The 25,134-nt window shown below is 38.8% G+C and overlaps 1 protein-coding gene across 9 annotated transcripts in view; it reads left to right on the forward strand.

The window, feature by feature from the left end:
• Positions 1–25,134, forward strand: part of KCNMA1 (potassium calcium-activated channel subfamily M alpha 1) — a 767,272-nt gene that overhangs the window by 361,998 nt on the left and 380,140 nt on the right. For all 9 annotated transcript variants that reach the window (XM_077124801.1, XM_077124802.1, XM_077124800.1 and 6 more), the window contains one exon: positions 707–768. In XM_077124801.1, the coding sequence (XP_076980916.1) occupies positions 707–768 (62 nt within the window). The remainder of the gene's footprint in view (positions 1–706; positions 769–25,134) is intronic.

Consider the following 25,134-nt stretch of genomic DNA (forward strand, 5'->3'; position numbering starts at 1 on the left):
TATGTATAAAGATATGAAATGAACATTTAATGTGCACACACATATACATGCGAAAGTTTGTGTAAACAAATTTATGCTTTTCAAATTGATTATTCTGTAGGGACAGAAAGTAGATTAGTGGTTGCCTGCAGCTGGGCGTGGGAACAGAATTAACCGTTAACAGGCATGCAGGGTCTTACTGGGATGCTGATAATGTAAAACTGGATTATGGTGATGGTTGCACAGCAAATCGAGTCAATGACTTATATATTTAAAATGGGTGAATTTTATGGTATGCAAATTAAACCTCAGTAAAGCTGTTAAAACTTGATATTTCTATGTAGGAGTTCCTTTTGGCCTGAGGTTACATATGATATGAAAAATTGTTATCAGCCCAAACTTTTACCTGTTCTTTTTCTACTAAAGTTTATTGACTGCAATTGTGGAGAAACCCGACTGTGAGCCAATAGACCCGGATAGAAACTCAATGTCATAGGACACAGAAGTCTGACCTGATACCTGTTGGCTGGGAGCAAGGTTGCTGCCCCCTGCAGGATAAGGAGCCAACAGCAACGCGATAGGTGGGAGCAGCCGGAAGAGACTGCAAAGCAGGCACCAAGAAGCAATCGGCGCCTTGTTTCAGAGTTGCGGCTGCATGTCAAAAAATAAGCATCCCAGTTTTCAGCTCTTAAGTGATGACATTTTTCTTTTCTTTTCTTTTTTGCAGGTTGTCTTAGTCTTTGCTCTCAGCATTGGTGCACTTGTAATATACTTCATAGATTCGTCAAAGTGAGTATTCAAATGCATTTTCTTGCTCTCTTCTCAAAAACAGTCACGAGCCTTTACATTGATCAGTTTATTCACCTTAACACCAAACTTTCAAGGGCCTCCCAAGTTCGGAGGCTTCTGGAGGGAGGCAGGGCTGTTCCGTGCTGATTTTCTGAATGGGGAGGCTGCCAGAAGGAAGGCTGGTTTGATTCTGCTCGCATAGGAGTTTCGGAGCTCAAACCTTGCTGACTATTATTTATTCTTAAATAGCTGTTTCCTGCTGAAGTATATGTGTGGAAGATGTCAGGAGGGGAGAGGGCTTTGATGTGAATTTACAGTCTGTGGGAGAGCTACTGCGTGCAACAGATAAGAGTGTGAGCCTTTCTTGCCATGCTTTCAGGGTCCTTTTCTCATCAGGGTTTCCAATGCTTTAATATTGGAGGTCGAATGAGAAAGCATGACACTATCCAGTTCACTTCCCAATGGAATATTCAGCCGAAACGCCACACACTGATGCGTCTTGACTTGTGAAGTTGTGGGGATGGGATGGAGGAGTTCATGATGGCTCTCCAAGGTGGAGGCCCTTGGCCATCCAGGAATCCCTAGAGGGGACACCTGAGCAGACCCCCTTGGGTGCCCACTGAGGGAACTGAAGGTTTAGGGGCAAAATCTGTGTGACAGATTGTCAGGACCTTGCAGGAGACAGAAGAGGGCGCTGGGCAGGTCTGCTACATGGCAGCCAGTGCTGCCCTGCTTCCTTCAGGTTCCCTCTTCCTACCTCACTTGTCTGCATCATGTGTTCCCACTACTGTAATTGAAGGTCTGAAATAGACAGCATCTGGGGAGTGAGTGAAGCTAGAGTCCAGCTAACCTTTCTGTTGTGATGTGAGCTCAACAACTCTGGCAACATGGTCTTGGGCTTTTTGCCTCATTGTCTACCATGAGAATGTTTTAACTCCCTTATCTCTATCTCTTGTAGAGTTGGATACTGACTTTGATACTAGGAAAGCACATTTGAGGTCCCTGTTAACTCGGTATACCTGAATTCTGAGCTTAGCACTGTTTATCTGTTGCTCAGAATGGTGGCAATTTCATAAATACCCGAACTCCAAATTTCTCAAAGCTGTCTGGTCACCAGCCAAAGGATTTTGTGCACTTGGGTGCAGAGGCCAAAATGCCATGTCAGGAAAAATAAAGAAAATAATCCTCCAACAACCTGTCTCTGGAAATCAGCCAATTGTGAGAAAATGAGGTTCTTTCGCGTGTCCGCATGCACTTATAGTCTCGGATGGAGGGTTCTTTTAGAGTCCCCCACAGGTGATGCCACACCCTCCCTCCATCAGTCTTCCTACCAAGAAAGAGAGGAGCCTTTTAGTTTGGAAACCCTGGTTGTTATACCACAGAAGGTAAGTCCCTTTTAAATATTTACTCTTAATAATTCTGGACCATATTTGTGTTGAACCAAAAATCTGCAGCTCCCAGGCTTATTTCTCCATTCTCTCTCCAGGAGTTTTAATCTTACCATGGGGTGACAACCCTGCCAACTTCCACGGCACTGGGCCAACTTCTACGCCAGGGCCCAGGAAGTAGATTGGGGCGTGTAGTCTGTGAACCCCAACAGAACCAACCTTTTGTGGAGGTGAGTGTGGTGATCAGTTACAAGGACAGATGGCTCTGTCTCTCCCTTTCCCTCCCCTTTTACTCCTTTGTATTTCTCAGAAATAAAATGCTCTTATTAGATGGATTTGGGTGGTGTCCTTTTTATTTACAGTATCTACTGTAAGACAGTCATTTGTTCAATAGATCTGGTGTTCTTACCTCCATGTAAGAGGATGGAAAAGGCTGAAGGTCTCCACATCAGGGCTCTCTTCCCAAATCCTCTGTGCCACCTCAGAGACCTTTGGATTTAATTATGATTCTGCTAAATCTTGGGGAACTTTGCATTGTGAGTCCTAGTCCTCTCTGATTCTGTTTTTTTATGGACTTACAAAGCGTCTGCTCCAAGGATGAATTTTCAATCCTATTCTCAGTGTTTCCCAGCAAAATGCCAACATTCTCAGGATCTAGCCAGTCCCCATTCTCTCTGGGGACTGTCTTAACCTCCGTCTTTCTCTGTCACCAAACTGTATGGTTTTGGTGTAGTGAGGCTCTGCTTATAAGACCTTATATTTATGTAGCCCTTCCCACTTTTCTTTTGTGTTACTTTGTTTGGTCCTGAGAATATATCCTGAGATTCTGCCCTGTGGGGGCTCCTGGTCAGCCCAGCCAACACCAAAGACACTTCCATCTTGCTGGGGAAAGCCAGCACGAATGCTTAAGTGAGTGTAAGAATGAAGGTACAATCCATGAAGTAACCTTTTTGATAGGTCCACGGAGTCCCAGGGATTAAAACAAACAAAAAAAAGAACCTGTTGAACAATTTATAACGAAGCTTAGTGAACAAGATAAAATAAACTTCTATCCACACATAAGTTGCAAATGGAAAGAAGGTAAGACAGCAGCATGTAAATTATTAAAATTCATCACTTTCATTGAGAACTGTCATCAGTTTAATATGTTTATGGTTTGCCTGGCCATCTTGGAAAACTAACTTTAAACTCCTCTTGGAAAGTATACTAAATTACCACTGGGGGTAAAAGTATCACGTGCTCTTCAGATGAATTTTAGTTAATATTTACACCTTTTAAATCAACCAGGAGGCAATCTCTAGGCTTTCTCCTGCGTGAATCCAGTTGGGCACACATGGTCCATGAAATGGCTTATCTTGGTGAAGTTTAACCAGAGCTGGCCTCCCCTAGATGGTAGGGACCTGCAGGTGTTCAAGGTGAGAGGTTCTCTGCACCCCCCCCTTTGAGAAGTATGAGGAATGCAGATTAATATAGAAAACAGCTTCCAGTTTTCTGTGTGGATGGTGCACTCCAACGCTGTCCTCTTCAGATTTTGCTCATGGAGGGGCAGACTGGACAGAGTTTTTCTACTTTCTGGGCAGGTGGAGGTGGGTAAGGCAGTTTGCCTAAATGTCATGATTAGTGCTTTCATGACTTTTTTTTTTAGACGGGAAGCCACTGGAAATTTTGCGTAGAGGAATGACAGGATCGGCTTTCGTTTTAAAAGAATCACTCTGGCTGCTATGTGGAAAATGGCTGTAGGAAAAGTTGAATGCATAGGTACCAGTTAGAAAGGCCTTTGCAATAATCCAGGGGAAAAATTACAGTGGTTTCCAGAGTGTTGGGTTTGAGCTGAACAGTGATTGGATTCTGAATATATTTTTAAGGAGTTTTGTTGGGATATATCCATATGCTACACAATCTATCCAAGGTGTGTGATCAGTCGCTTTTAGTATAATCACAGAGTTGTGCATTCATCACCACAATCGATTTGAGAACATTTTCATCACTCCGGAAAGGAAATCTTCATACCCCTTAGCAAACACCTCTCAATCCCTCTATCCTTCCCTAGCCCTTCATGACCACTGATCTAATTCTGTCTTAGTAGATTTATTTATATGTGCATTTTATACAGATGACCTCATACCATATGTAGTACTTTGTTCTGCTGGTTTCTTTCACTTGCCATAATGTTTGTAAAATTCTTGAGATTTATTTTTTAATTAGGGTGGAGGGTTTATAGAAAATCCATGTTAAAAAACACAGTGTCCCCATATACTCCCCCATTGTGGTCCCTTTGCATTAGTGTGGTACTTTTGTTGCAATTGTTGAAATAATATTAAAATATTATTGTTAACTGTAGTCCATAGTTTGCATGAGGTGTATTTTTCCGATATACCACCCTATTTTTAACATCTTATAATAGTGATGTACGTGATATTCATGAAAGAACATTCTTATATTTGTACATTAACCAAAGTTATCATCCACAACAGGATTCACAGTGTTATAAAGTCTCATGCTTTATCTTCTGTCTTTCTAGTAACATACACGACCCAAAACTAACCCTTTCAACCTCAATTCCACATATAATTCAGTGCTATTAATTAGACTCAACAGTAGCATGCTATCATTCCCTCTATCTACTTCCAAACATTTGCAATCTATCTAATTAGAAATTCTGCACAAATTAAGTATCAGCTCTCCATTCTCTATCCCCAGTATATCTTCTGGTAACCCATATTCTAGATTCTGACTCTATGAATTTGTTTGCTATAATTAATTCAATCATTGAGATCATACAATATTTGTCCTTTTGTGTCTGGCTTATTTCACTCAATATAATGTCCTCAAGGTTGATCCATGTTGTCACATGCATCAGGACTTTATTCCTTCAGACAGCTGAATAATACTCCATTGTACACATATAACACATTTTTTTTATCCACTCATCATTTGATGCTCATTTGGTTGCTCCCATCTCCTGTCAATTGTGAGTAACGCCATCAGAGTGCATTGTGAACATCAGTGTGCAAATATCTGTTCTCATCCCTACTTATGGTTCTTTTGGGTATTTGGCTAGCAGCAGGATTGCTGGATCATTTGGCCATTTTATACGTAGCTCCCTGAGGAACTGCCAAATTGTCTTCTACAGTGTCTGCACCATTTCACATTCCCCCCAACAATGAACGAGTGTTCCCATTTCTCCACATCCTCTCCACCCCTTGTAGTTTTCTGTTTTTTAAATAGAGCCATCCTAGAAGGTGTGAGATGATATCTCATTGTAGTTTTGATTTGCATTTCCCTCATAGTTAGTGATGTTGAACATATATTCATGTGCTTTTTGGCCATTTATATTTCCTCTTTGTAAAAAGGTCTATTCGAATCTTACGCCCAATTTTAAATTGGGTTGTCTTTTTATTGTTGACCTGTAGGGTTTCTGTATTTATTCTAGATATTAAACCCTTATCAAACATGTGGTTTCCAAACGTTTTCTCTTATTCCGTAGGCTCCTTTTCACTTTCTTGAAAGTGAAAGGACTCCAACAGTCCTTTGAAGCATAAAAATTTAAAATTTATCTACTTTTTTCTTTATTTGCTTGTGCTTTGAATGTAAAATCTAAGAAACCATTGCCTACCACCGAGATCTTTTTTTTTTAATTTTATTTTTTTATTAACGGAAAGAAAAAAAAAAGAAATTAACACAACATTTAGAAATCATACCGTTCTACATATGCACTCAGTAATTCTTAACATCATCACATAGATGCATGATCATCGTTTCTTAGTACATTTGCATCGGTTTAGAGGAACTAGCAACACAACAGAAAAAGATATAAAATGTTAATATAAAGAAAAGAAATAAAAGTAGTAATAATAGTAAAAAACAACAACAACAAACAAACAAACAAACAAGCAAACAAAAACAAAAAAAAACCCTATAGCTCAGATGCAGCTTCATTCAGTGTTTTAACATGATTACTTTACAATTAGGTATTATTGTGCTGTCCATTTTTGAGTTTTTGTATCTAGTCCTGTTGCACAGTCTGTATCCCTTCAGCTTCAATTACCCATTGTCTTACCCTGTTTCTAACTCCTGCTGAACTCTGTTACCAATGACATATTTCAAGTTTATTCTCGAATGTCCGTTCACATCAGTGGGACCATACAGTATTTGTCCTTTAGTTTTTGGCTGGATTCACTCAGCATAATATTCTCTAGGTCCATCCATGTTATTACATGGTTCATAAGTTTATCTTGTCTTAAAGCTGCATAATATTCCATCGTATGTATATACCACAGTTTGTTTAGCCATTCTTCTGTTGATGGACATTTTGGCTGTTTCCATCTCTTTGCAATTGTAAATAACGCTGCTATAAACATTGGTGTGCAAATGTCCGTTTGTGTCTTTGCCCTTAAGTCCTTTGAGTAGATACCTAGCAATGGTATTGCTGGGTCGTATGGCAATTCTATATTCAGCTTTTTGAGGAACCGCCAAACTGCCTTCCACAGTGGTTGCACCCTTTGACATTCCCACCAACAGTGGATGAGTGTGCCTCTTTCTCCGCATCCTCTCCAGCACTTGTCATTATCTGTTTTGTTGATAATGGCCATTCTGGTGGGTGTGAGATGATATCTCATTGTGGTTTTGATTTGTATTTCTCTAATGGCCAGGGACATTGAGCATCTCTTCATGTGCCTCTTGGCCATCCGTATTTCTTCTTCTGGTAGGTGTCTGTTTAAGTCTTTTTCCCATTTTGTAATTGGGTTGGCTGTCTTTTTGTTGTTGAGTTGAACAATCTCTTTATAAATTCTGGATACTAGACCTTTATCTGATATGTCGTTTCCAAATATTGTCTCCCATTGTGTAGGCTGTCTTTCTACTTTCTTGATGAAGTTCTTTGATGCACAAAAGTGTTTAATTTTGAGGAGCTCCCATTTATTTATTTCTTTCTTCAGTGCTCTTGCTTTAGGTTTAAGGTCCATAAAACCGCCTCCAGTTGTAAGATTCGTAAGATATCTCCCTACATTTTCCTCTAACTGTTTTATGGTCTTAGACCTAATGTTTAGATCTTTGATCCATTTTGAGTTAACTTTTGTATAGGGTGTGAGATACGGGTCTTCTTTCATTCTTTTACTTATGGATATCCAGTTCTCTAGGCACCATTTATTGAAGAGACTGTTCTGTCCCAGGTGAGTTGGCTTGACTGCCTTATCAAAGATCAGATGTCCATAGATGAGAGGGTCTATATCTGAGCACTCTATTCGATTCCATTGGTCGATATATCTATCTTTATGCCAATACCATGCTGTTTTGACCACTGTGGCTTCATAATATGCCTTAAAGTCAGGCATCGCTAGACCTCCAGCTTCGTTTTTTTTCCTCAAGATGTTTTTAGCAATTCGGGGCAACCTGCCCTTCCAGATAAATTTGCTTATTGGTTTTTCTAATTCTGAAAAATAAGTTGTTGGGATTTTGATTGGTATTGCATTGAATCTGTAGATGAGTTTAGGTAGGATTGACATCTTAACTATATTTAGTCTTCCAATCCATGAACACGGTATGCCCTTCCATCTATTTAGGTCTTCTGTGATTTCTTTTAGCAGTTTTTTGTAGTTTTCTTTATATAGGTTTTTTGTCTCTTTGGTTAAATTTATTCCTAGGTATTTCATTCTTTTAGTTGCGATTGTAAATGGGATTCGTTTCTTGATTTCCGCCTCAGCTTGTTCATTACTAGTGTATAGAAAAGCTACAGATTTTTGAATGTTGATCTTGTAGCCTGCTACTTTGCTGTACTCATTTATTAGCTCTAGTAATTTTGTTGTGGATTTTTCTGGGTTTTCTACGTATAGTATCATATCGTCTGCAAACAGTGATAGTTTTACTTCTTCCTTTCCAATTTTGATGCCTTGTATTTCTTTTTCTTGCCTAATTGCTCTGGCTAGAACTTCCAACACAATGTTGAATAATAGTGGTGATAGTGGACATCCTTGTCTTGTTCCTGATCTTAGGGGGAAAGTTTTCAATTTTTCCCCATTGAGGATGATATTAGCTGAGGGTTTTTCATATATTCCCTCTATCATTTTATGGAAGTTCCCTTGTATTCCTATCTTTTGAAGTGTTTTCAGCAGGAAAGGATGTTGAATCTTGTCAAATGCCTTCTCTGCATCAATTGAGATGATCATGTGATTTTTCTGCTTTGATTTGTTGATATGGTGTATTACATTAATTGATTTTCTTATGTTGAACCATCCTTGCATACCTGGGATGAACCGAGATCTTTTTTAAAAAATATTTTTATTGAGATATTTTCACACACCATATAGTCCATCCAAAGTACACAATCAGTGGCTCACAATATCATCACACAGTTGTGTATTCGTCACCATGATGGTTTTTAGAACATTTGCATCACTCCAGAAAAAGAAATAAGAAGAAAAATGAAAAGCCCTATACATCTGTGCTGGTCTGAAAGGATTATGTGCCCTAGAAAAGCCATGTTCTAATCCTGATCCAATCTTGTGGGAGTGGCTGTTTCTTTTAAATTCTATTCAGGACTGCATGGTGGAAACTTGATTACATTATCTCCACTGAGATGTGACACACCAATCTCTTATACCTTGTGGGTATTAACATTTGATTAGAGGGAGATGTGACTCAACCCACTCTAGGTGGGCCTTGATTAGTTTACTGGAATCCTTTAAAAGAGGAAAAATTTTGGAGAAAGTCCCTTTCTAGAGTCACAAGAACCATGAGGGCCCACACAGCTAGAGGTCTTTGGAGATGATGAAGGAATATGTCCCTGGGGGAGCTTCATGAAGCAAGAGGCCTGGAGAGGGAGCTAGCAGACATCGTCATGTTTGCCATGTGCCTTTCCAGTTGAGCGAGAAACCCTGAACTTCATCAGCTTTTTTTTTATTAATTAAAGAAAAAAAAGAAGTTAACACAACATTTAGAAATCATTCCATTCTACATATGCAATCAGTAATTCTTAACATCATCACATAGATGCACGATCATCATTTCTTAGTGCATTTGTATCAGTTTAGGAAAAGAACTAGCAAAACAACAGAAAAAGATATAGAATGTTAATATAGAGAAAAAAATAAAATAATAATAATAATAAAAAAAGAAAAGGAAAAAAAACAAAAGACAAACAAACAAAAAAAACTATAGCTCAGATGCAGCTTCATTCAGTGTTTTAACATAATTACATTACAATTAGGTATTATTGTGCTGTCCGTTTTTGAGTTTTTGTATCTAGTCCTGTTGCACAGTCTGTATCCCTTCAGCTCCAATTACCCATTATCTTACCCTGTTTCTAACTCCTGCTGTTCTCTGTTACCAATGACATATTCCAAGTTTATTCTCGAATGTTGGTTCACATCAGTGGGACCATACAGTATTTGTCCTTTAGTTTTTGGCTAGACTCACTCAGCATAATGTTCTCTAGGTCCATCCATGTTATTACATGCTTCATAAGTTTATTCTGTCTTAAAGCTGCATAATATCCCATCATATGTATATACCACAGTTTGTTTAGCCACTCTTCTGTTGATGGACATTTTGGCTGTTTCCACCTCTTTGCAATTGTAAATAATGCGGCTATAAACATTGGTGTGCAAATATCCGTTTGTGTCTTTGCCCTTAAGTCCTTTGAGTAGATACCTAGCAATGGTATTGCTGGGTCGTATGGCAATTCTATATTCAGTTTTTTGAGGAACCGCCAAACTGCCTTCCACAGTGGTTGCACCATTTGACATTTGAACTTCATCAGCTTTTTCAAGTGAAGGTAACCTCTTGTTGATGCCTTAATTTGGACATTTTAATAGAATTGCTTTAATTTGAACGTTCTCATGGCCTTAGAACTGTAAATTTGCAACTTAATAAATTTGTCCCTTTAAAAAGCCATTCCATTTCTGATATATCACATTCTGACAGCTAGGGAACTAAAACAGATTTTGGTACCAGAGAAGTGGGGTGTTGCTGCAGTTTGCAAATACCAAGTATGTTGGAACAGCTTTTTAAATGGATCAGGGGAAGATTCTGGAGGAATTGTGAGATGCTTGATAGAGAAGGCCTAGAATGCTTTGAAGAGACTGTTAGTACAAATGTGGACTCTAATGATACTTCTGATACAGCCTTCGACAGAGATGAAACACTTTATAAACTGGAAGGAAGGTAATCCTTGTTTTAAAATGGCAAGTAATCTGGCAAAGTTACTAGTGGCTTTGCTTGGGAGGCAGATTTTGTAAGTCATGAACCTGGAAATTTAGCAGAAGAGATTTCTAAATTAAATGTGCAAAGTGCAGCCTTGTTTCTCCTTGCAGCTCATACTGAAACACATCAGGAAAGAGGTAAGCTGAGAACTGAACTCTTGGGTACAAAGAAATCAGAAATTGATGTTCTGGAAAATTCTGGGCTTCCAGGAAAGGAGACCCCAGAGAATAGTGCCCCCCATGAGGATTTAACCAAATGTGGAACCAGTCAGCCATTTCAGAAAAGGCCAGGAAGGATTTGTGGAAACTCCTTATGTCTCATGGGCACGATCCGAACTTACTACATAAAAAACCAACAAGAATGTTGCAGGATCTGCATAAATAGAACCACTGCCAGCATGGAGTGAGAGGGACAGAAAAGGGACATATTGGAGGAAAAATAACTTAAGAGGAACCTAAAGTCTAGAGTCAAGAAACTTCGGACCAGGAGTGCAGACCCACCCAACACGCGGACAAGATGAGTTTGCCCTGAAGGCAGAGGGTGGGCCTTCCACCTCATTGCAGTGGAAGAGTGGTGCTGCCTCAGGCCTTGGAGAAGGTGGAATGTGTTGGCTTGAAAGGATTATGTTCCCTAAAAAAGCCATGTTTTAATCCTGACCCTATTTTGTGGGAGCAACCTTTTCTTTTAAACCCTATTCAATAATGTAGGTTGGAATCTTTTGATTAGATTATCTCTGTGGAGATGTGGCCCACCCAGTTATGGGTATTAATCTTGGATTAGGGGGAGATCCCATTCCAGGTGGACCTTGATTAGTTTACTGGAATCCTTAAAAGAGGAAACATTTTGGAGAGATTCTCTTTAGAGCCACAAGAACCATGAGAGCCCACACAGCTAAAGACCTTTGGAGATGAGGAGGGAATATGCTCCCGGGGGAGCCTCATGAAGTGAGAGGCCTGGAGAGGAAGCTAGCAGATGTTGCCATGTTTGCCATGTGCCTTTCCAGTTGAGAGAGAAACCTTGAACTTCATTGGCCTTTCTTGAGTGCAGATAACCTCTTGTTGGGGCCTTAATTTGCACGTTTTTATAGACTTGCTTTAATTGGAACATTTTCATGGCCTTAGAATGGTAAACTAGCAACTTAATAAATTCCCTCTTTTAAAAGCTGTGCCATTCCTGGTGTATCACATTCTGGCAAGTAGCAAATTAGAACAACATCCCATATACCTTACCCCTACCTCTCATTGACTACTAGTATTGCACTCTACCCAATTTTTAAAATTTATTGTCCTTATTTTTTTTACTCATCCGTCCATACTCTGGGTAAAGGGTGCATCAGCCACAAGGTTTCCACAACCTCACAGTCACACTGTAAAAGCTAAATAGCTATACAGTCATCTTCAAGAATCAAGGCTACTGGATAGCCTTGTGTCTGATACTCCTTTTATCTATGTAATGGACAGATGAGTAAAAAATATGGATAAAAATTAACAAATGATAGGTGCGACAAAGGTTAAAATAAATTAAATAGATTGAAATGCTAATGGTCAGTGAGAGGGAGGGGTAAGAGGTATGGTATGTATGAGTTTTTTCTTTTTTCTTTCTTTTGCTGGAGAGATGCAAATGTTCAAAAAATGATCATGGTGATGAATACACAACTATGTGATGATATTGTGAGCCATTGATAATACACCATGTATAGTATGTTTGCATGTCAAGAATGTTTGTATGTTGTATACAATAAAAATATTAAAAAAGAAAAAAAGAAAGAATCTTTGATTCCCAGAGCCTGCCCATGCCAAAAAAAAAAAAAAAAGAGAGAGAGAGAGAATCAAGGCTACTGGAATACAGTTCAACAGTCTCAGGTATTTTCTTCTAGTTATTCTAATACACTAATAACTAAAAATGGAATATCTGTATAATACATAAGAATAACCTCTCAACTCTATTTGAAATCTCTCAGCTGCTGAAACTTTTTGTCTCATTTCTCTCTTTCCCCTTTTGGTCAAAAAGGCTTTCTCAATACCTTGATGCTGGGTCCTGGCTTATCCTGGTTGTCATGTCCCATGTTGCCAGGGAGATTTACACTCCTGGGAATCGTGTCTCACATACAGGGGAGGGCAGTGAGTTCACCTGCTGAGTTGGCTTAGAGAGAGAGGCTGCATCTGAGCAGTGAAAAAGGTTCTCTGGGGTGCCTCTTAGGCATAATTATAAATAGGCTTATCTTCTCCTTTGCAGGAATAGGTTTCATAGGGGCAAGCCCCAAGATCAAGGGCTCAGTCTATCAATGCTTGTGAGACTATCAGGAATTGCCCAGGTGGGGAAGTTTGATATTTTGTCCTTTCTCCACAGTGCCTCAAGGGGACTTTGCAAATACTTCCTTATTCTCTGCCCAGATTACTCTGGGATGTATCAGGGCATCACACTAACTTGGACAAACCAACAAAATCTCATTTCCTATTTAAGAGTCCATGTAATTATGGTGTTTGAATAAACTGACCGTACAAGTTAAATTAGATATGTGCTACCAAATATATAATTTTTTCACCAGATAAACATCTCTTCCTTTGGTCTCACGTAGAAGTTGATTAAAATATAGACCAATAAATCTTTTATCCTGTATTCGGGTTTACCTTCGTCCTGTCCAGATCAGCTTCATTCTTATCTCTAGTTGAAGTCTGATCACTTTTTCAGCTCTTTAAACAGTCACTGTATGGGGTAATGCTGACTTTCATAGCTTCAGAGCTCTAACTCTGAGTCCCAGGTGTTATACAAATACCTGAAGTTCCTCGGAACAACCAGATTTTACACAAATAGCTCAACATCTCAGAATTCAGTAATAACAGTTACAACTCTGGAATAGAGGTGACTGCTATAAGTGATTACAGTCTATGAACCTTTATAATAGGCCTTAACCTGATAAGATATGCTCTACATTTCAATTCTCTGAGTTTGTATATTATAGTTAGTCCATATGAGTGAGCCATGGTAATATTTGTCTTTTTGTTTCTGACATTTCATTCAACATACTATCGTCAAGTTTCATTCACCTAGTCAAATGCCTCACAACTTCATTCCTTCTTGCAGCCGTGTGGTAATCTCCTGTATGTATACACCACAGTTCCGCCTTCCATTCCTCAGTCATTGTAGCCTTAGGCCTCCTCCATCCATTGCAAATCACAAACACTCCACCATATATACCAGTGTGCAAATGTCTATTTCTGTCCCTATTTTCAGTTCCTTCAAGAATACACCTCTCAGTGGGGTTTCAGGATCATATGGCAATCCCACCCCCAGCCTCCTGTGGAAACACCACACTGCCCTCCAAGGGGCTATACCACTTTACTCCCCTACCAATATACATCTCTCTCTCCAAATTGTCTCCAATACTTGTATCTCTCTCTGCTTATTTTTTTTAAAACGGTTTTATTCACACATCATACAACCCAACCTGGTAAAAAATCAACCTACCACTGGATCTTAAAGATGCTTCCCTACATTTCCTTCTAGGAGTTTTATGGTTCTGGCTCTTAAATTTAGGTCTTTGATCCATTTTCAGTTAATGTTTATATAAAATTTGAGATAGGGGTCCTTTTCATTTTTTTGTATGTGGATATTCAGTTATCCTAGCACCCTTTGTGCCAGTTGAGTGGAATTGGCAGCCTTGTCAAATATCAGTTGGCCATAGATGTGAGGGTCTATTTCTGAACTTTCAGTTCTATTCCATTGGTCAATATATCTGTTATTATGCCAGTTCCATGCTATTTTGACCGTGTAGCCTTGTAATATGCTTTAAAATCAGGAAGTTTGAGTCCTCCAACTTTGTAATTCTTTTTCAAGATATTTATAGCTATTCAGGATCTCTCAGTCTTCCAAATAAATTTGAAAATTGGCTTTTCCAATTCTGCAAAGTAGGCTTTTGGAATTTTGATTGGGCTTGTGTTGAAACTGTAAATCAGTTTGCATAGAATTGACATCTTAATAACATTTAGTCTTCCAATCCATGAACATGGAATGTTTTTTCCATTTATTTAAATCTTCTTTGATTTTTTTAAGCAAGACTTTATAATTTTTTTTTGTGGGTGTACAAGTCCTTACATCAAATCCCCAAGTCATTTGATTCTTTTAGTTGCTATAAATGGAATTTTTTTCTTGATTTCCTCCTCAGATTGCTCATTACTAGTGTATTGAAACACTAGTGATTTTTGTGTGTTGATCTTGAATGCCACCTCTTTGCTAAACTCATTTATTAGCTCTAGTAGATTTGTTGTAGATTTTTCATGACTTTCTGTATATAGGATCACGTCATCTGCTGATAGTGAAAGTCTTAGTTTTGCTCTCCAATTTGGATGTCTTTATTTTTTTTTCTAGCCTAACTGCTCTAGCCAGAACTTCTAGCACAGTGTTGAAATAACAGTGGTGACAATGAGCATCCTTGTCTTGTTCCACATCTTAGACGAACAGTCTTTCACCTTTGAGTACAATATTAGATGTGGATTTTTCATATATGCCCTTTATCATGTTGAGAAAGTTTCCTTCTATTCGTATCTTTTGAAGTATTTTATTAAGAAAGGATGCTGGATTTTGTCAGATGCCTTTTCTGCATAAACCAAGATGATCACGTGTTTTTTCCCTTTGGTTTGCTCATGTGGTATATTACATTTATTGATTCTCTTCTGTTGTACCACTCTTGCATACCTGGGATAAAATTCACTTGATCATAGTGTATAATTCTTTTAATGTGCTGTTGGATTCAATTTGCAAGTATTTTCTTGGGGATTTTTGCATCTATATTCATTAGAGAAATTAATCTGTAATTTTCTTTTTTTGTGTGTAGTATTGTTATCTTGCTTTGGTATTAGGGTGATTTTGACATCATAAAATGAGTAGTGTTTTTCCCTCTTCAATTTTTTTGAAGAGTTTGAGCGGGATTGGTATTAATTCTTCTTGGAATGGTTGGTTGAATTCACCTGTGAAGCCAGCTGGTTATGGGCTTTTCTTTATTGGGAGGCTTTTGGTGACAAATTGAATCTCTATATTTGTAATCTCTACACTGGTTTGTGTGTTTCTAGGAATTTGCCCATTTCATCTAGCTAGTATAATTTGATGGCATATAGTTGTGAATAGTATCCTCTTATAATCTTTTTATGTCTATGGGATCTGTAGTAATGTCCCCCCTATCATTTCTGATTTTATTTATTTGCATTTTCTTTTATTTTTTTTGTCAACTTACCTAAGGGTTTGTCAATTTTATTGATCCTCTCAATGGCCCAACTCCTGGTTTTGTTATTTCTTTCTATTTTTTTTAATTCTTAATTTCATATTTTTCTGCTCTAATCTTTGTTATATCCTTCCTTCTGCTTGCTTTGGGATTAGTTTTCTGTTTTTTTTCTAGTTCCTCCAGATGCGCAGTTAGCTTTTTGATTTTAGCTCTTTTTTCCTTCTTAAGGTAGGTAGTTGGGATTATAAATTTCCCTCTCAGCACTGCTTTCACTGCATCCCATAAATTTTGATATGTTGTGTTCTTGTTTTCATTCATCTTGAGATATTTACTGTTTTTTCTTGCAATTGCTTCTTTGAACCACTGATTGTTTAGGAGTATGTTTAACTTCCATATATTTGTGAATTTTCTGGTTCTCTGCCTATTATTGATTTCTGGCTTCATTCCATTTTGGTCAGAGAAAATGCTTTGTATAATTTAAGTCTTTTAAAATTCATTGTGACTTGTTTTGTGATGCTACATGTTGTCTGTCCTGGAGAATGACCCATGGGCACATGAGAAGAAGCTATCTCCTGCTGTTTTGGGGTGCAAAGTTCTGTATGTCTTTTAGGTCTAGTTTATTTATCATATTATTCAAGTTCTCTATTTTCTTACTGATCCTCGGTTCAGTGTTCTTTCTATTGATGAGAGTGGTGTAATGAAGTCTCAATTATTATTGTAGAGATACCTGTTTCTCCCTTCGGTTTGGCCAGAGTTCTGCCATGCATTTTGGGGCACCCAGGTTAGATGCAGAAATATTTATGAATGTTATTTCTTCTTGGTGGATTGCCCCCTTTATTGGCATATAATGTCCTTCTTTGTCTTATAACAATTTTGCATTTAAAGACTATTTTGTCCAATGATGGTATAGCTAGTTTAGCTCTTTTCTGATTACTTTTGCACAGAATATGTTTTCCAGCCTTTCACTTTTGACCTATTTGTGTCCTTGGGTCAAAGGTCAGATTCCTGTAGACAGCATATAGCTGGATCGTACTTTTATATCCATTCTGCCAAGCTGTGTCTTTTGATTGGGGAGTTTAATCCATTAACATTCAGTGTTATTATGTAGAGGCAGTACTCACTTCAACCATTTTATCTTTTGATTTTATGTCTTATCTTATTTTTCTCTTTTTACCCTTTTTGTTACCCTTACTGATAATCATTTCTACACCCTCTTCCAAGCCTCTCTCTCCTGTCTTTTCCTTTGGTCTGTAGAGCTCCCTTTGGTATTCCTTGTAGGACTGGTCTCTTGTTGATGAACTCTTGTCACTTTCTGTTTATCTGAATACTTTCAACTCTCCCTCATTTTTGAAAGTCAGTTTTGTCAGATAAAGAATTCTTGGCTGGCAGTTTTTCTCTTTCAGTATCCTAATATCTCATACAACTGACTTCTCGTCTCTGTATTTCTGATGAGCAATTGGCTTCTTAATCTTATTGTGGTTCCTTTGTACGTGATGAACCGCTTTTGTCTTGTTGCTTTTAGGATTTTCTCTTTATCGTTGACATGGACATTCTGATTAGTATGTGTCTCCAAGAAGATCTGTTAGGATTTATTCTGTAAGAGTATGTTGAGCTTCTTGGACATGTATATTTATTTCTTTCATAAGAATTAGGATATTTTTGGCCACTATTTCCAATTATTCCTTCTGCCTCTTCCCTCTTCTCTTCTCCCTTTGGGACACCATTATGTGTATGTTTGTGTGTTTGATGCTATCATTCAATTCCCTGAGACCCTGCTCAGTTTTTTTCCATCCTTTTCTCTCTCTTGTTCTGTCTGTCAGATATCAATTGTCCTATCCTCTAGTTAGCTGATTCTTTCTTCTGCCTGCTCAGATCTGCTGTTCTGTGCCTCTAATGTATTTTTAATATCTTCTATTGTGCCTTTCATTACCATAAGTTCTGTTGTTTCTTTTCATACTTTCAAATTCTTTTTTATACTCACCCAGTGTCTTCTTAATATCTTTTTAAAAAAATTTTATTAATAAAACTAATCAACATACAATATGAACATTCTTTTTTTTAAATCACATAGTTGTATATTTATCATCATGATCAGTTCTTAGAACATTTGCATCAATTCAGAAAAAGAAATAAAAAGAAAATAGAAAAAAATTCATATGTACCATATCCCTCACCTCTTCCTTTCATTGATCACTAGCACTTCAATCTACTAAATTTATTTTAACATTTGTTCCCCCTATTATTTATTTATTTTTAATCCATATATTTGCTTGTCATGTTGACTGAGAGAGAGAGAGAGAGGCCACATCTGGTCTCTTGGGGGTGACTCTTAGGCCAAATGTTAAGTAGGCTTAGCCTGTTCTTTGCAGGGTTAAGTTTCATATGAACAAACCCCATCATATATATATATACACACACCACAGCTTGTTTAGCCACTCATCTGTTGATGGACACTTGGGCTGTTTCTGTCTCTTGGCAATTGTAAATAATGCTGCTATAAACATTGGTGCGCAAATGTCCATTTGTGTCTTTGACATCATGTCCTCTGAGTAGATACCTAGCTATAGTATTGCTGGGTCATATCGCAATTCTATATTTAGCTTCCTGAGGAACTGCCAAACTGCCTTCCACAGCGGTTGTACCATTTGACATTCCCACCAACAGTGGATAAGCATGCCTCTTTCTCCACATATTCTCCAGCGCTAGTCATTTTCTATTTTATTGATAATGGCCATTCTGATGGGTGTGAGATAATATCTCATAGGTGGTTGTGATTTACATTTCCCTAATAGCCAGGGAAGTTGAGATCTTTTCATGTGCCTTTTGGCCGTTTGTATTCCTCTTCTGAGAAGTGTCTGTTCAAGACTTTTGCCCATTTTTTAATTGGGTTGTTGGTCTTTTTGATGTTGAGTTGAACAGTCTCTCTCTATATTCTGGATACTAGACCTTTGTCTGATATATCATTTGCAAATATTGTTTCCCAGTCTGTAGGCTGTCTTTTTACTTTTTGATGAAATTCTGTGATGCACAGAAGTGTTTAATTTTGAGGGGTTCCCACTTATTTCTTTCTTTCTTCAATGCTTGTGCTTTGGGTGTAAGGTCTAGGAAACTGCCTCCTATTATAAGGTTTATAAGATATTTCCCTATTTTTTCTTCTAACAGTTTTATGATCTTAGATCTAATGTTTAGGTCTTTGATCCATTTTGAGTTAATTTTTGTATAGGGTGTGAGATATGGATCCTCTTTCATTCTTTTGCATGTGGATATCCAGTTCTCTAGGCACCATTTATTGAAGCCTAACTCACTGTGCCAGGTGAGTTGACTTGACTGTCTTATCAAAGATCAGTTGTCCACAGATGAGAGGGTCTATATCTGAACACTCTATTCAATTCCATTGGTCACTATCTTTATGCCAGTACCATGCTGTTTTTACCACTGTAGCTTTGTAATATGCCTTAACGTCAGGTAGCATGAGACCTCTGACTTCATTTTTTTCCTCAGGATACTTCTAGCTATTCGGGGCACCCTGCCCTTCCAGAAAAATTGGTTTTTCTATTTCTGAAGTAAATTTTGGGATTTTAATTGGTATTACATTGAATCTGTAAATCAATTTAGATAGAACTGACATCTTAACTATATTTAGTCCTCCAATCCATGAACATGGTTTGCCCTTCCATTTATTTAGATCTTCTGTGATTTCTTTTAACACTTTCTTATAGTTTTTTCTGTATAGGGCTTTTGTCTCTTAGCACTGCTTTTGCTGCATCCCATAGGTTTTGATATGTTGTGTTTTCATTTCCATTCGCCTCGAGATATTTACTAATTTCTCTTGTAATTTCTTCCTTGACCCACTGGTTGTTTAAGAGTGTGTTGTTGAGCTTCCACGTATTTGTGAATTTTCTGGCACTCTGCCTATTGTTGATTTCCAACTTCATTCCTTTATGATCTGAGAAAGTGTTGTGTATGATTTCAATCTTTTTAAATTTGTTGAGACTTGCTTTGTGACCCAGCATATGGTCTATCTTTGAGAATGATCCATGAACACTTGAGAAAAAGGTGTATCCTGCTGTTGTGGGGTGTAATGTCCTATAAATGTCTGTTAAGTCTAGCTCATTTATTGTAATATTCAAATTCTCTGTTTCTTTATTGATCCTCTGTCTAGATGTTCTGTCCATTGATGAGAGTGGTGAATTGAAGTCTCCAACTATTATGGTAGATGTGTCTATTTCCCTTTTCAGTATTTACAGTGTATGCCTCCCGTATTTTGGCGCATTCTGATTCGGTGTGTCAATATTTATGATTGTTATGTCTTCTTGTTGAATTGTTCCTTTTATTAGTAGATAGTATCCTTCTTTGTCTCTTTTAACTGTTTTACATTTGAAGTCTAATTTGTTGGATATTTGTATAGCTACTCCTGCTCTTTTCTGGTTATTTGCATGAAATATCTTTTCCCAATCTTTCAATTTCAACCTATGTTTATCTTTGGGTCTAAGATGTGTTTCCTGTAGACAGCATATAGAAGGATCCTGTTTTTTAATCCATTCTGCCAGTCTATGTCTTTTGATTGGGGAGTTTAATCTATTAACATTTAGTGTTATTACTGTACCGGCAGTACTTTCTTCTACCATTTTGCCTTTTGATTTTATATGTCATATCTAATTTTACTGCTTTTTACCTTTACTGATAGTCTTCATTTCTACATAACTCTTTCTCCTGACTTTTTTTTTATCTGTCTCTAGTGCTCCCTTTAGTATTTCTTGCAGAGCCAGTCTCTTGGTCATAAATTCCCTCAGTGATTTTTTTGTCTGAAAATGCTTTACTTTCTCCCTCATTTTTGAAGGACAATTTTCCTGGATATAGAATTCTTGGTTGGTGGTCTTTCTCTTTGATTAATTTAAATGTATCATCCCACTGTCTTCTCTCCTCCATGGTTTCTGCTGAGAAATTTATGCATAGTCTTATTGGGCTTCCCTTGTATGTGATGGATTGCTTTTCTCTTGCTGCTTTCAAGATTCTCTCTTTCTCTTTGACATCTAGCATTCTGATTAGTAAATGTCTTGGAGTACGTCTATTTGGAGTTATTCTATTTGGGGTACACTGCACTTCTTGAATGTGTAATTTTAAGTCTTTCATAAGAGTTGGGAAATTTTCAGTGGTAATTTCCTCCATTAGCTTTTTCCTCCTTTTCCCTTCTCTTCTCCTTCTGGGACACCCACAACACATATATTTGTGTGCTTCATGTTGTCATTCAGTTCCCTGAGTCCCTGATCATATTTTTTCATTCTTTTCCTTGTATTTTCTTATGCTCATTGGATTTCAGATGTCCTGTCCCCCAGTTCACTAATCCTATCTTTTACATGTTGAAATCTGACATTGTAGGTTTCCAGTGTTTTTTTCATCTCTTCTATTGTGCCTTTCCTTCCCATAAGTTCTGTGATTTGTTTTTTCAGACTTTCAGTTTCTTCTTTTTGTTCATTCCTTTACTTCTTTATATCCTCCCTCAATTCACTGATTTGATTCTTGATGAGGTTTTCATGTGTGTTCGAACATTCTGAATTAATTATTTTAACTCCTGTATCTCATTTGAATTGTTGGTTTGTTCCTTTGACTGGGCCATATCTCCAGTTTTCCTAGTATGATTCATTATTTTTTGCTGGTGTCTAGGCATTTAATTACCTTAATTAGTTTATTCTGGAGATTGTTTTCACTTTTTTTTACCTAGGATTTTCTTGCTGGATGACTTTGTTGTCTGTCTGTTCTTTGACATTCAGTTCCTCTTATTCTGGACCTCAAGCTTAGTTTTGTTTAAGGACAGATAAGAATTTTACAGTTCTTGCTTTCTTATTTCTTGCCCTGCCTGTCTGATGCCTTCCCCTCACCCCTTGGAGGATCTCTTTAGGTATTGTAGACCCCAGTCAGATTTTCCCAGACCAAACTGGCCTCCTGTCAGGAGGAAAGAGTAAACTGCATCAGTTTTCCCTGATGGTGAGACCCAGCAGATTAAAAGTCTTTCCTATGACGCTTCTGGACTTTGCGTTTTTCCTATCCTGCCCAGTATGTGGCACTTTTCTGCCTGCAGGTCCCACCAGCAAAAGGTGATGTGGTACCTTTAACTTCAGCAGACTCTCCCTGCTGGGGGCATGGTGGAGACAGAGGAGAGCTTGTAGGCTGGCTTTAATCACTTCACTTTTCCAGACTCTGGGGTCTGAACTCCTTGACAGAGAGATTCCACCTGAGCTGGGCCCCACCCCTCTCCTGGGGAAGGTGCAGGCTCCAGATAAACACTCAAGCAAGCTTAATTTTGCCTATGCCTAGGGCAGTGGAGTGTGAGAAGCCTTACAGCTGTATCCAAAGAGCAATCAAGCCATAGAAACACAGCCACCAAAAGGAAAGAGAAAAATCCTTTTCAGAGCAGGACCCCTGTTCCTCAGGTTTGCCAATTAAGAGCTTAAGTTGGTACATTGCTCTGTGTATCTCCAGGCCCTATGTGCCCCCTCCTTTCCTTCAGGGCCCAGACCATTTCAAATCCAAAGAAACCTCTGGATTTTTTTTTTTCTTTTTCTGACAGCCCTGCCCCCTCTGCACTGGGGCAAAAACCAATGACCTCCACTTTTACTCAAGGTTCAGCTAAGCTGGGGGCCTATTTTTAGTTGTCAGAATTTATTAATTAATTCTGCAATTGGCATTTGGTTGGGCTCAGTCCCTTCTGCTGGTAAAGTCCTTTTCCTTTCCCCTCTGGGAAGCAGCCTGTGGGGGAGGGGCACCGGCTGCCATGGCTTGGGGAACTCACGGTTCTGTGGGGGGCTCGCAGCTGGTCCACCTGGTCCAGACTGGGGTACGCTGTGTGTCCAGTTCACTCACTGATGTGGCCCCAGGAGCTGTTCTGTACTGTTCCTGGCTATTTACTAGCTGCTCTGGAAGACTAACTAAATCCCACAACTCGCTAAGCCACCATCTTGGCACTCCTCTTTCTTAATATCTTTTATCTTTTTAGACATATTTCCCTTCATCTCTTTGAATTGTTTTAGGAGACTTGTTTGAAAATCTTTGATTAGTTCTTCCAAATTCTGTGTGTCCCCTAAAATTTTAATTGGCTCCTTTGACTGGGCCACATCTTCCTATTTCTTAGTATGACTTAAACTTTTTTGCTGGTGTCCAGGCATCTGATTATCTTGATATGTTTATTCTGAAGGTCAGTTTCCCTCTCTCATGCCCAGGATTTTATTGTTGTTGGCTTTGTTAAGGCTAGTCTTTGACATTTGGTTCAGCTTATTCTAGATATTTAGAATTACCCATGTTTAACAGATCAGATTTTTTCAGCTCTTCTTCATCTGACCTTGTCATGGCTATGTGGTACAATTTTTTAGATTGTATTATTTGTGCAATTGTTTTATTCCCAGGAGAAAGCCTCCTTTCCTCTGTTCCTTCTCTGAGAATCTTGATCTGTTCTGTTTGTTGTTATTTTGCATCTTTTGTTTGTTTGCTTGTTTTAACTCTCCTTTCATTGCCTCTAGCTGCTTTTGCATGCAGGGGAAGTTCACCCAAGTCAGTTTTCCCAGCCAAAACAGGGCAGGACCCACAAAGGGGGCACAGATCAGTTCCAAAGAGTCTTGGGGAGAGGGTCAGGAAAAACATCAAAAAGCCTTTTTGATGGCTCCTCAAAGCTGCACTTTCCTATCCAGCTATTGGTGCTCTTCAGAAAACTGTTCCCTGCATCGGAAAGGAGGCCCTGTGTCTTTAAACCTCCACACTTCGCAGCAGCATATGAATGCAACAGAGGGGTGCGAGCCCTGGAATATCTCCCTGCATTGGCAATGGATCAGGACCTGCTGGCTCTGGGGAGCCAACACCCACTAGTGAAACTCACCTTGCTCTGTCTCTTCAGTGTTAATAGAACATTCCTTCCAAAAGGGAAAAAACCCTCTACCACATTCACCCCCGTCTGGGGCAGGGTTGAGACACTGGCTGCGCAGTCTGTGTCTGCGGTGGGCTAAAGGTGCCTGTGATGTCAATCACTGATCCAAAGCCATAATCAGTACTCGGCCTTACCCTCCCCAACACCCCTGTCTCTTGTGTTGGGGAAAAGGGCTTCTGCAACCCTGTCTAGGTTGGCTCTCCTTGAGAGTGAGGGAAGGGCGCCACCAGCTGCCCTGTGCCTTTATCACAATTTCTCCCCTCTTTGTCCCTCTCTTCTCTGGTTGATGTACAGTGCTCCCCTGGCCTCTGGAGCCCCAGAGCCATTATATCAGATAGTTTCTGCTTGTCCACGAGTTATTTTGGTGGGGAGAAGTGAGTCCTAGCTTTCCCTACTCTACCATCTTCCGTGCAAGTTCTTTTATGTTCTTTAAGTCTTTCAAAGCTTATTTTACCATAAAGAGGTGACAGAGAAGACATTTCCGAAGGCATCCTCTTTTGCGCATCTTTCATTTTCATTTGTTAGGCCAAGGTAGATTCCTCAGTAGTTCTTTTCGTTCATGGCTTTGAGAAACTCTTCTTTGGGTCTTAATTCTCCAAGAGTGTGGAAGCCTCAAGTTATTACTATCTGGCAAAGATGGATTATCACCAGAGCTCTTGGAGTTGGAAGCCAAATATAATTACAATAAAACTGTTAAAACTATGCTTCATCATCTCAGTGATAGACTCTGTGGAAGCGCCAAGCAGAGGAAGATGTTTTACCAAGTCTTTGGATGGATATAAATGTCAGCGCCTTAAACAGGAAAGCATAAGACCCACCATACACATGCACCCCATTCTCCAACAGAGCTCCTCCAACGAGGCAGATAGTGTCCAGAAGGGGTCCTTTACATTCTTATGGTTTTTTTAAGGCTTCAGACCAAATTTAAGGCACACATCCCTCCAGTTCTTATCCTGAGGTCTCCTAGTTCCTACATTGATCCTTTCTTCCCACACACTCTGATATGCTGTGAAGAAAAGATTTTTTTAAAACTTGTAAAACTAAGTCAAAAAAGCCCTGGGACACCCTTTGGGTGAAAATGTCAACTTTACTGATTCCATCCCTGTCTATTTCCTTCCTTTGACACCAGGACAAGAATTCTTCTCTAATAGGCAAAGAAAAAGAATAAAAAAGACCCAACCATGTCAGCATGAGGGCAGGATGCATGGATTGCATAATGTAGTAGTTTCTGATGCTTCCAGAATTTCAAGAGCAAGTTGGAAGAGAAAGAGGCTTGGGCCTCTGGGTATCTGCATTTTTCCAGAGGCATTCTGGGAGAAGATGACTCATGTCTGAAAATATCTATTCCTTTGATTCATGTTTAAGCTCTGCTACTTCTTATGGCATGGTTACGTGAATTATGAAAATTTAATGCTGCATATACTGAAAAGGAAGGTCAAGTCCTGATTGCTGGTGACTTCAAGGTAGGCTCATGTCTTGAAAGTGAGACTCCATGCTGTTAGCAGAGTGAAACTTTAAGGTTGTACATTTTTAAAATGCTCCTTAGTGACTTTGCTTCAAAATGATAGTCCACAGTGCAGGCGCCTGCTGAGGTTGCCAGGCTTTGCTGTTGGTTTCTGGTATCAACAGTGCCATTATGGGGGTGT

This window comes from Tamandua tetradactyla, chromosome 13 (genome assembly GCF_023851605.1).
Source record: "Tamandua tetradactyla isolate mTamTet1 chromosome 13, mTamTet1.pri, whole genome shotgun sequence".
Taxonomy (NCBI): Eukaryota; Metazoa; Chordata; class Mammalia; order Pilosa; family Myrmecophagidae; genus Tamandua; species Tamandua tetradactyla.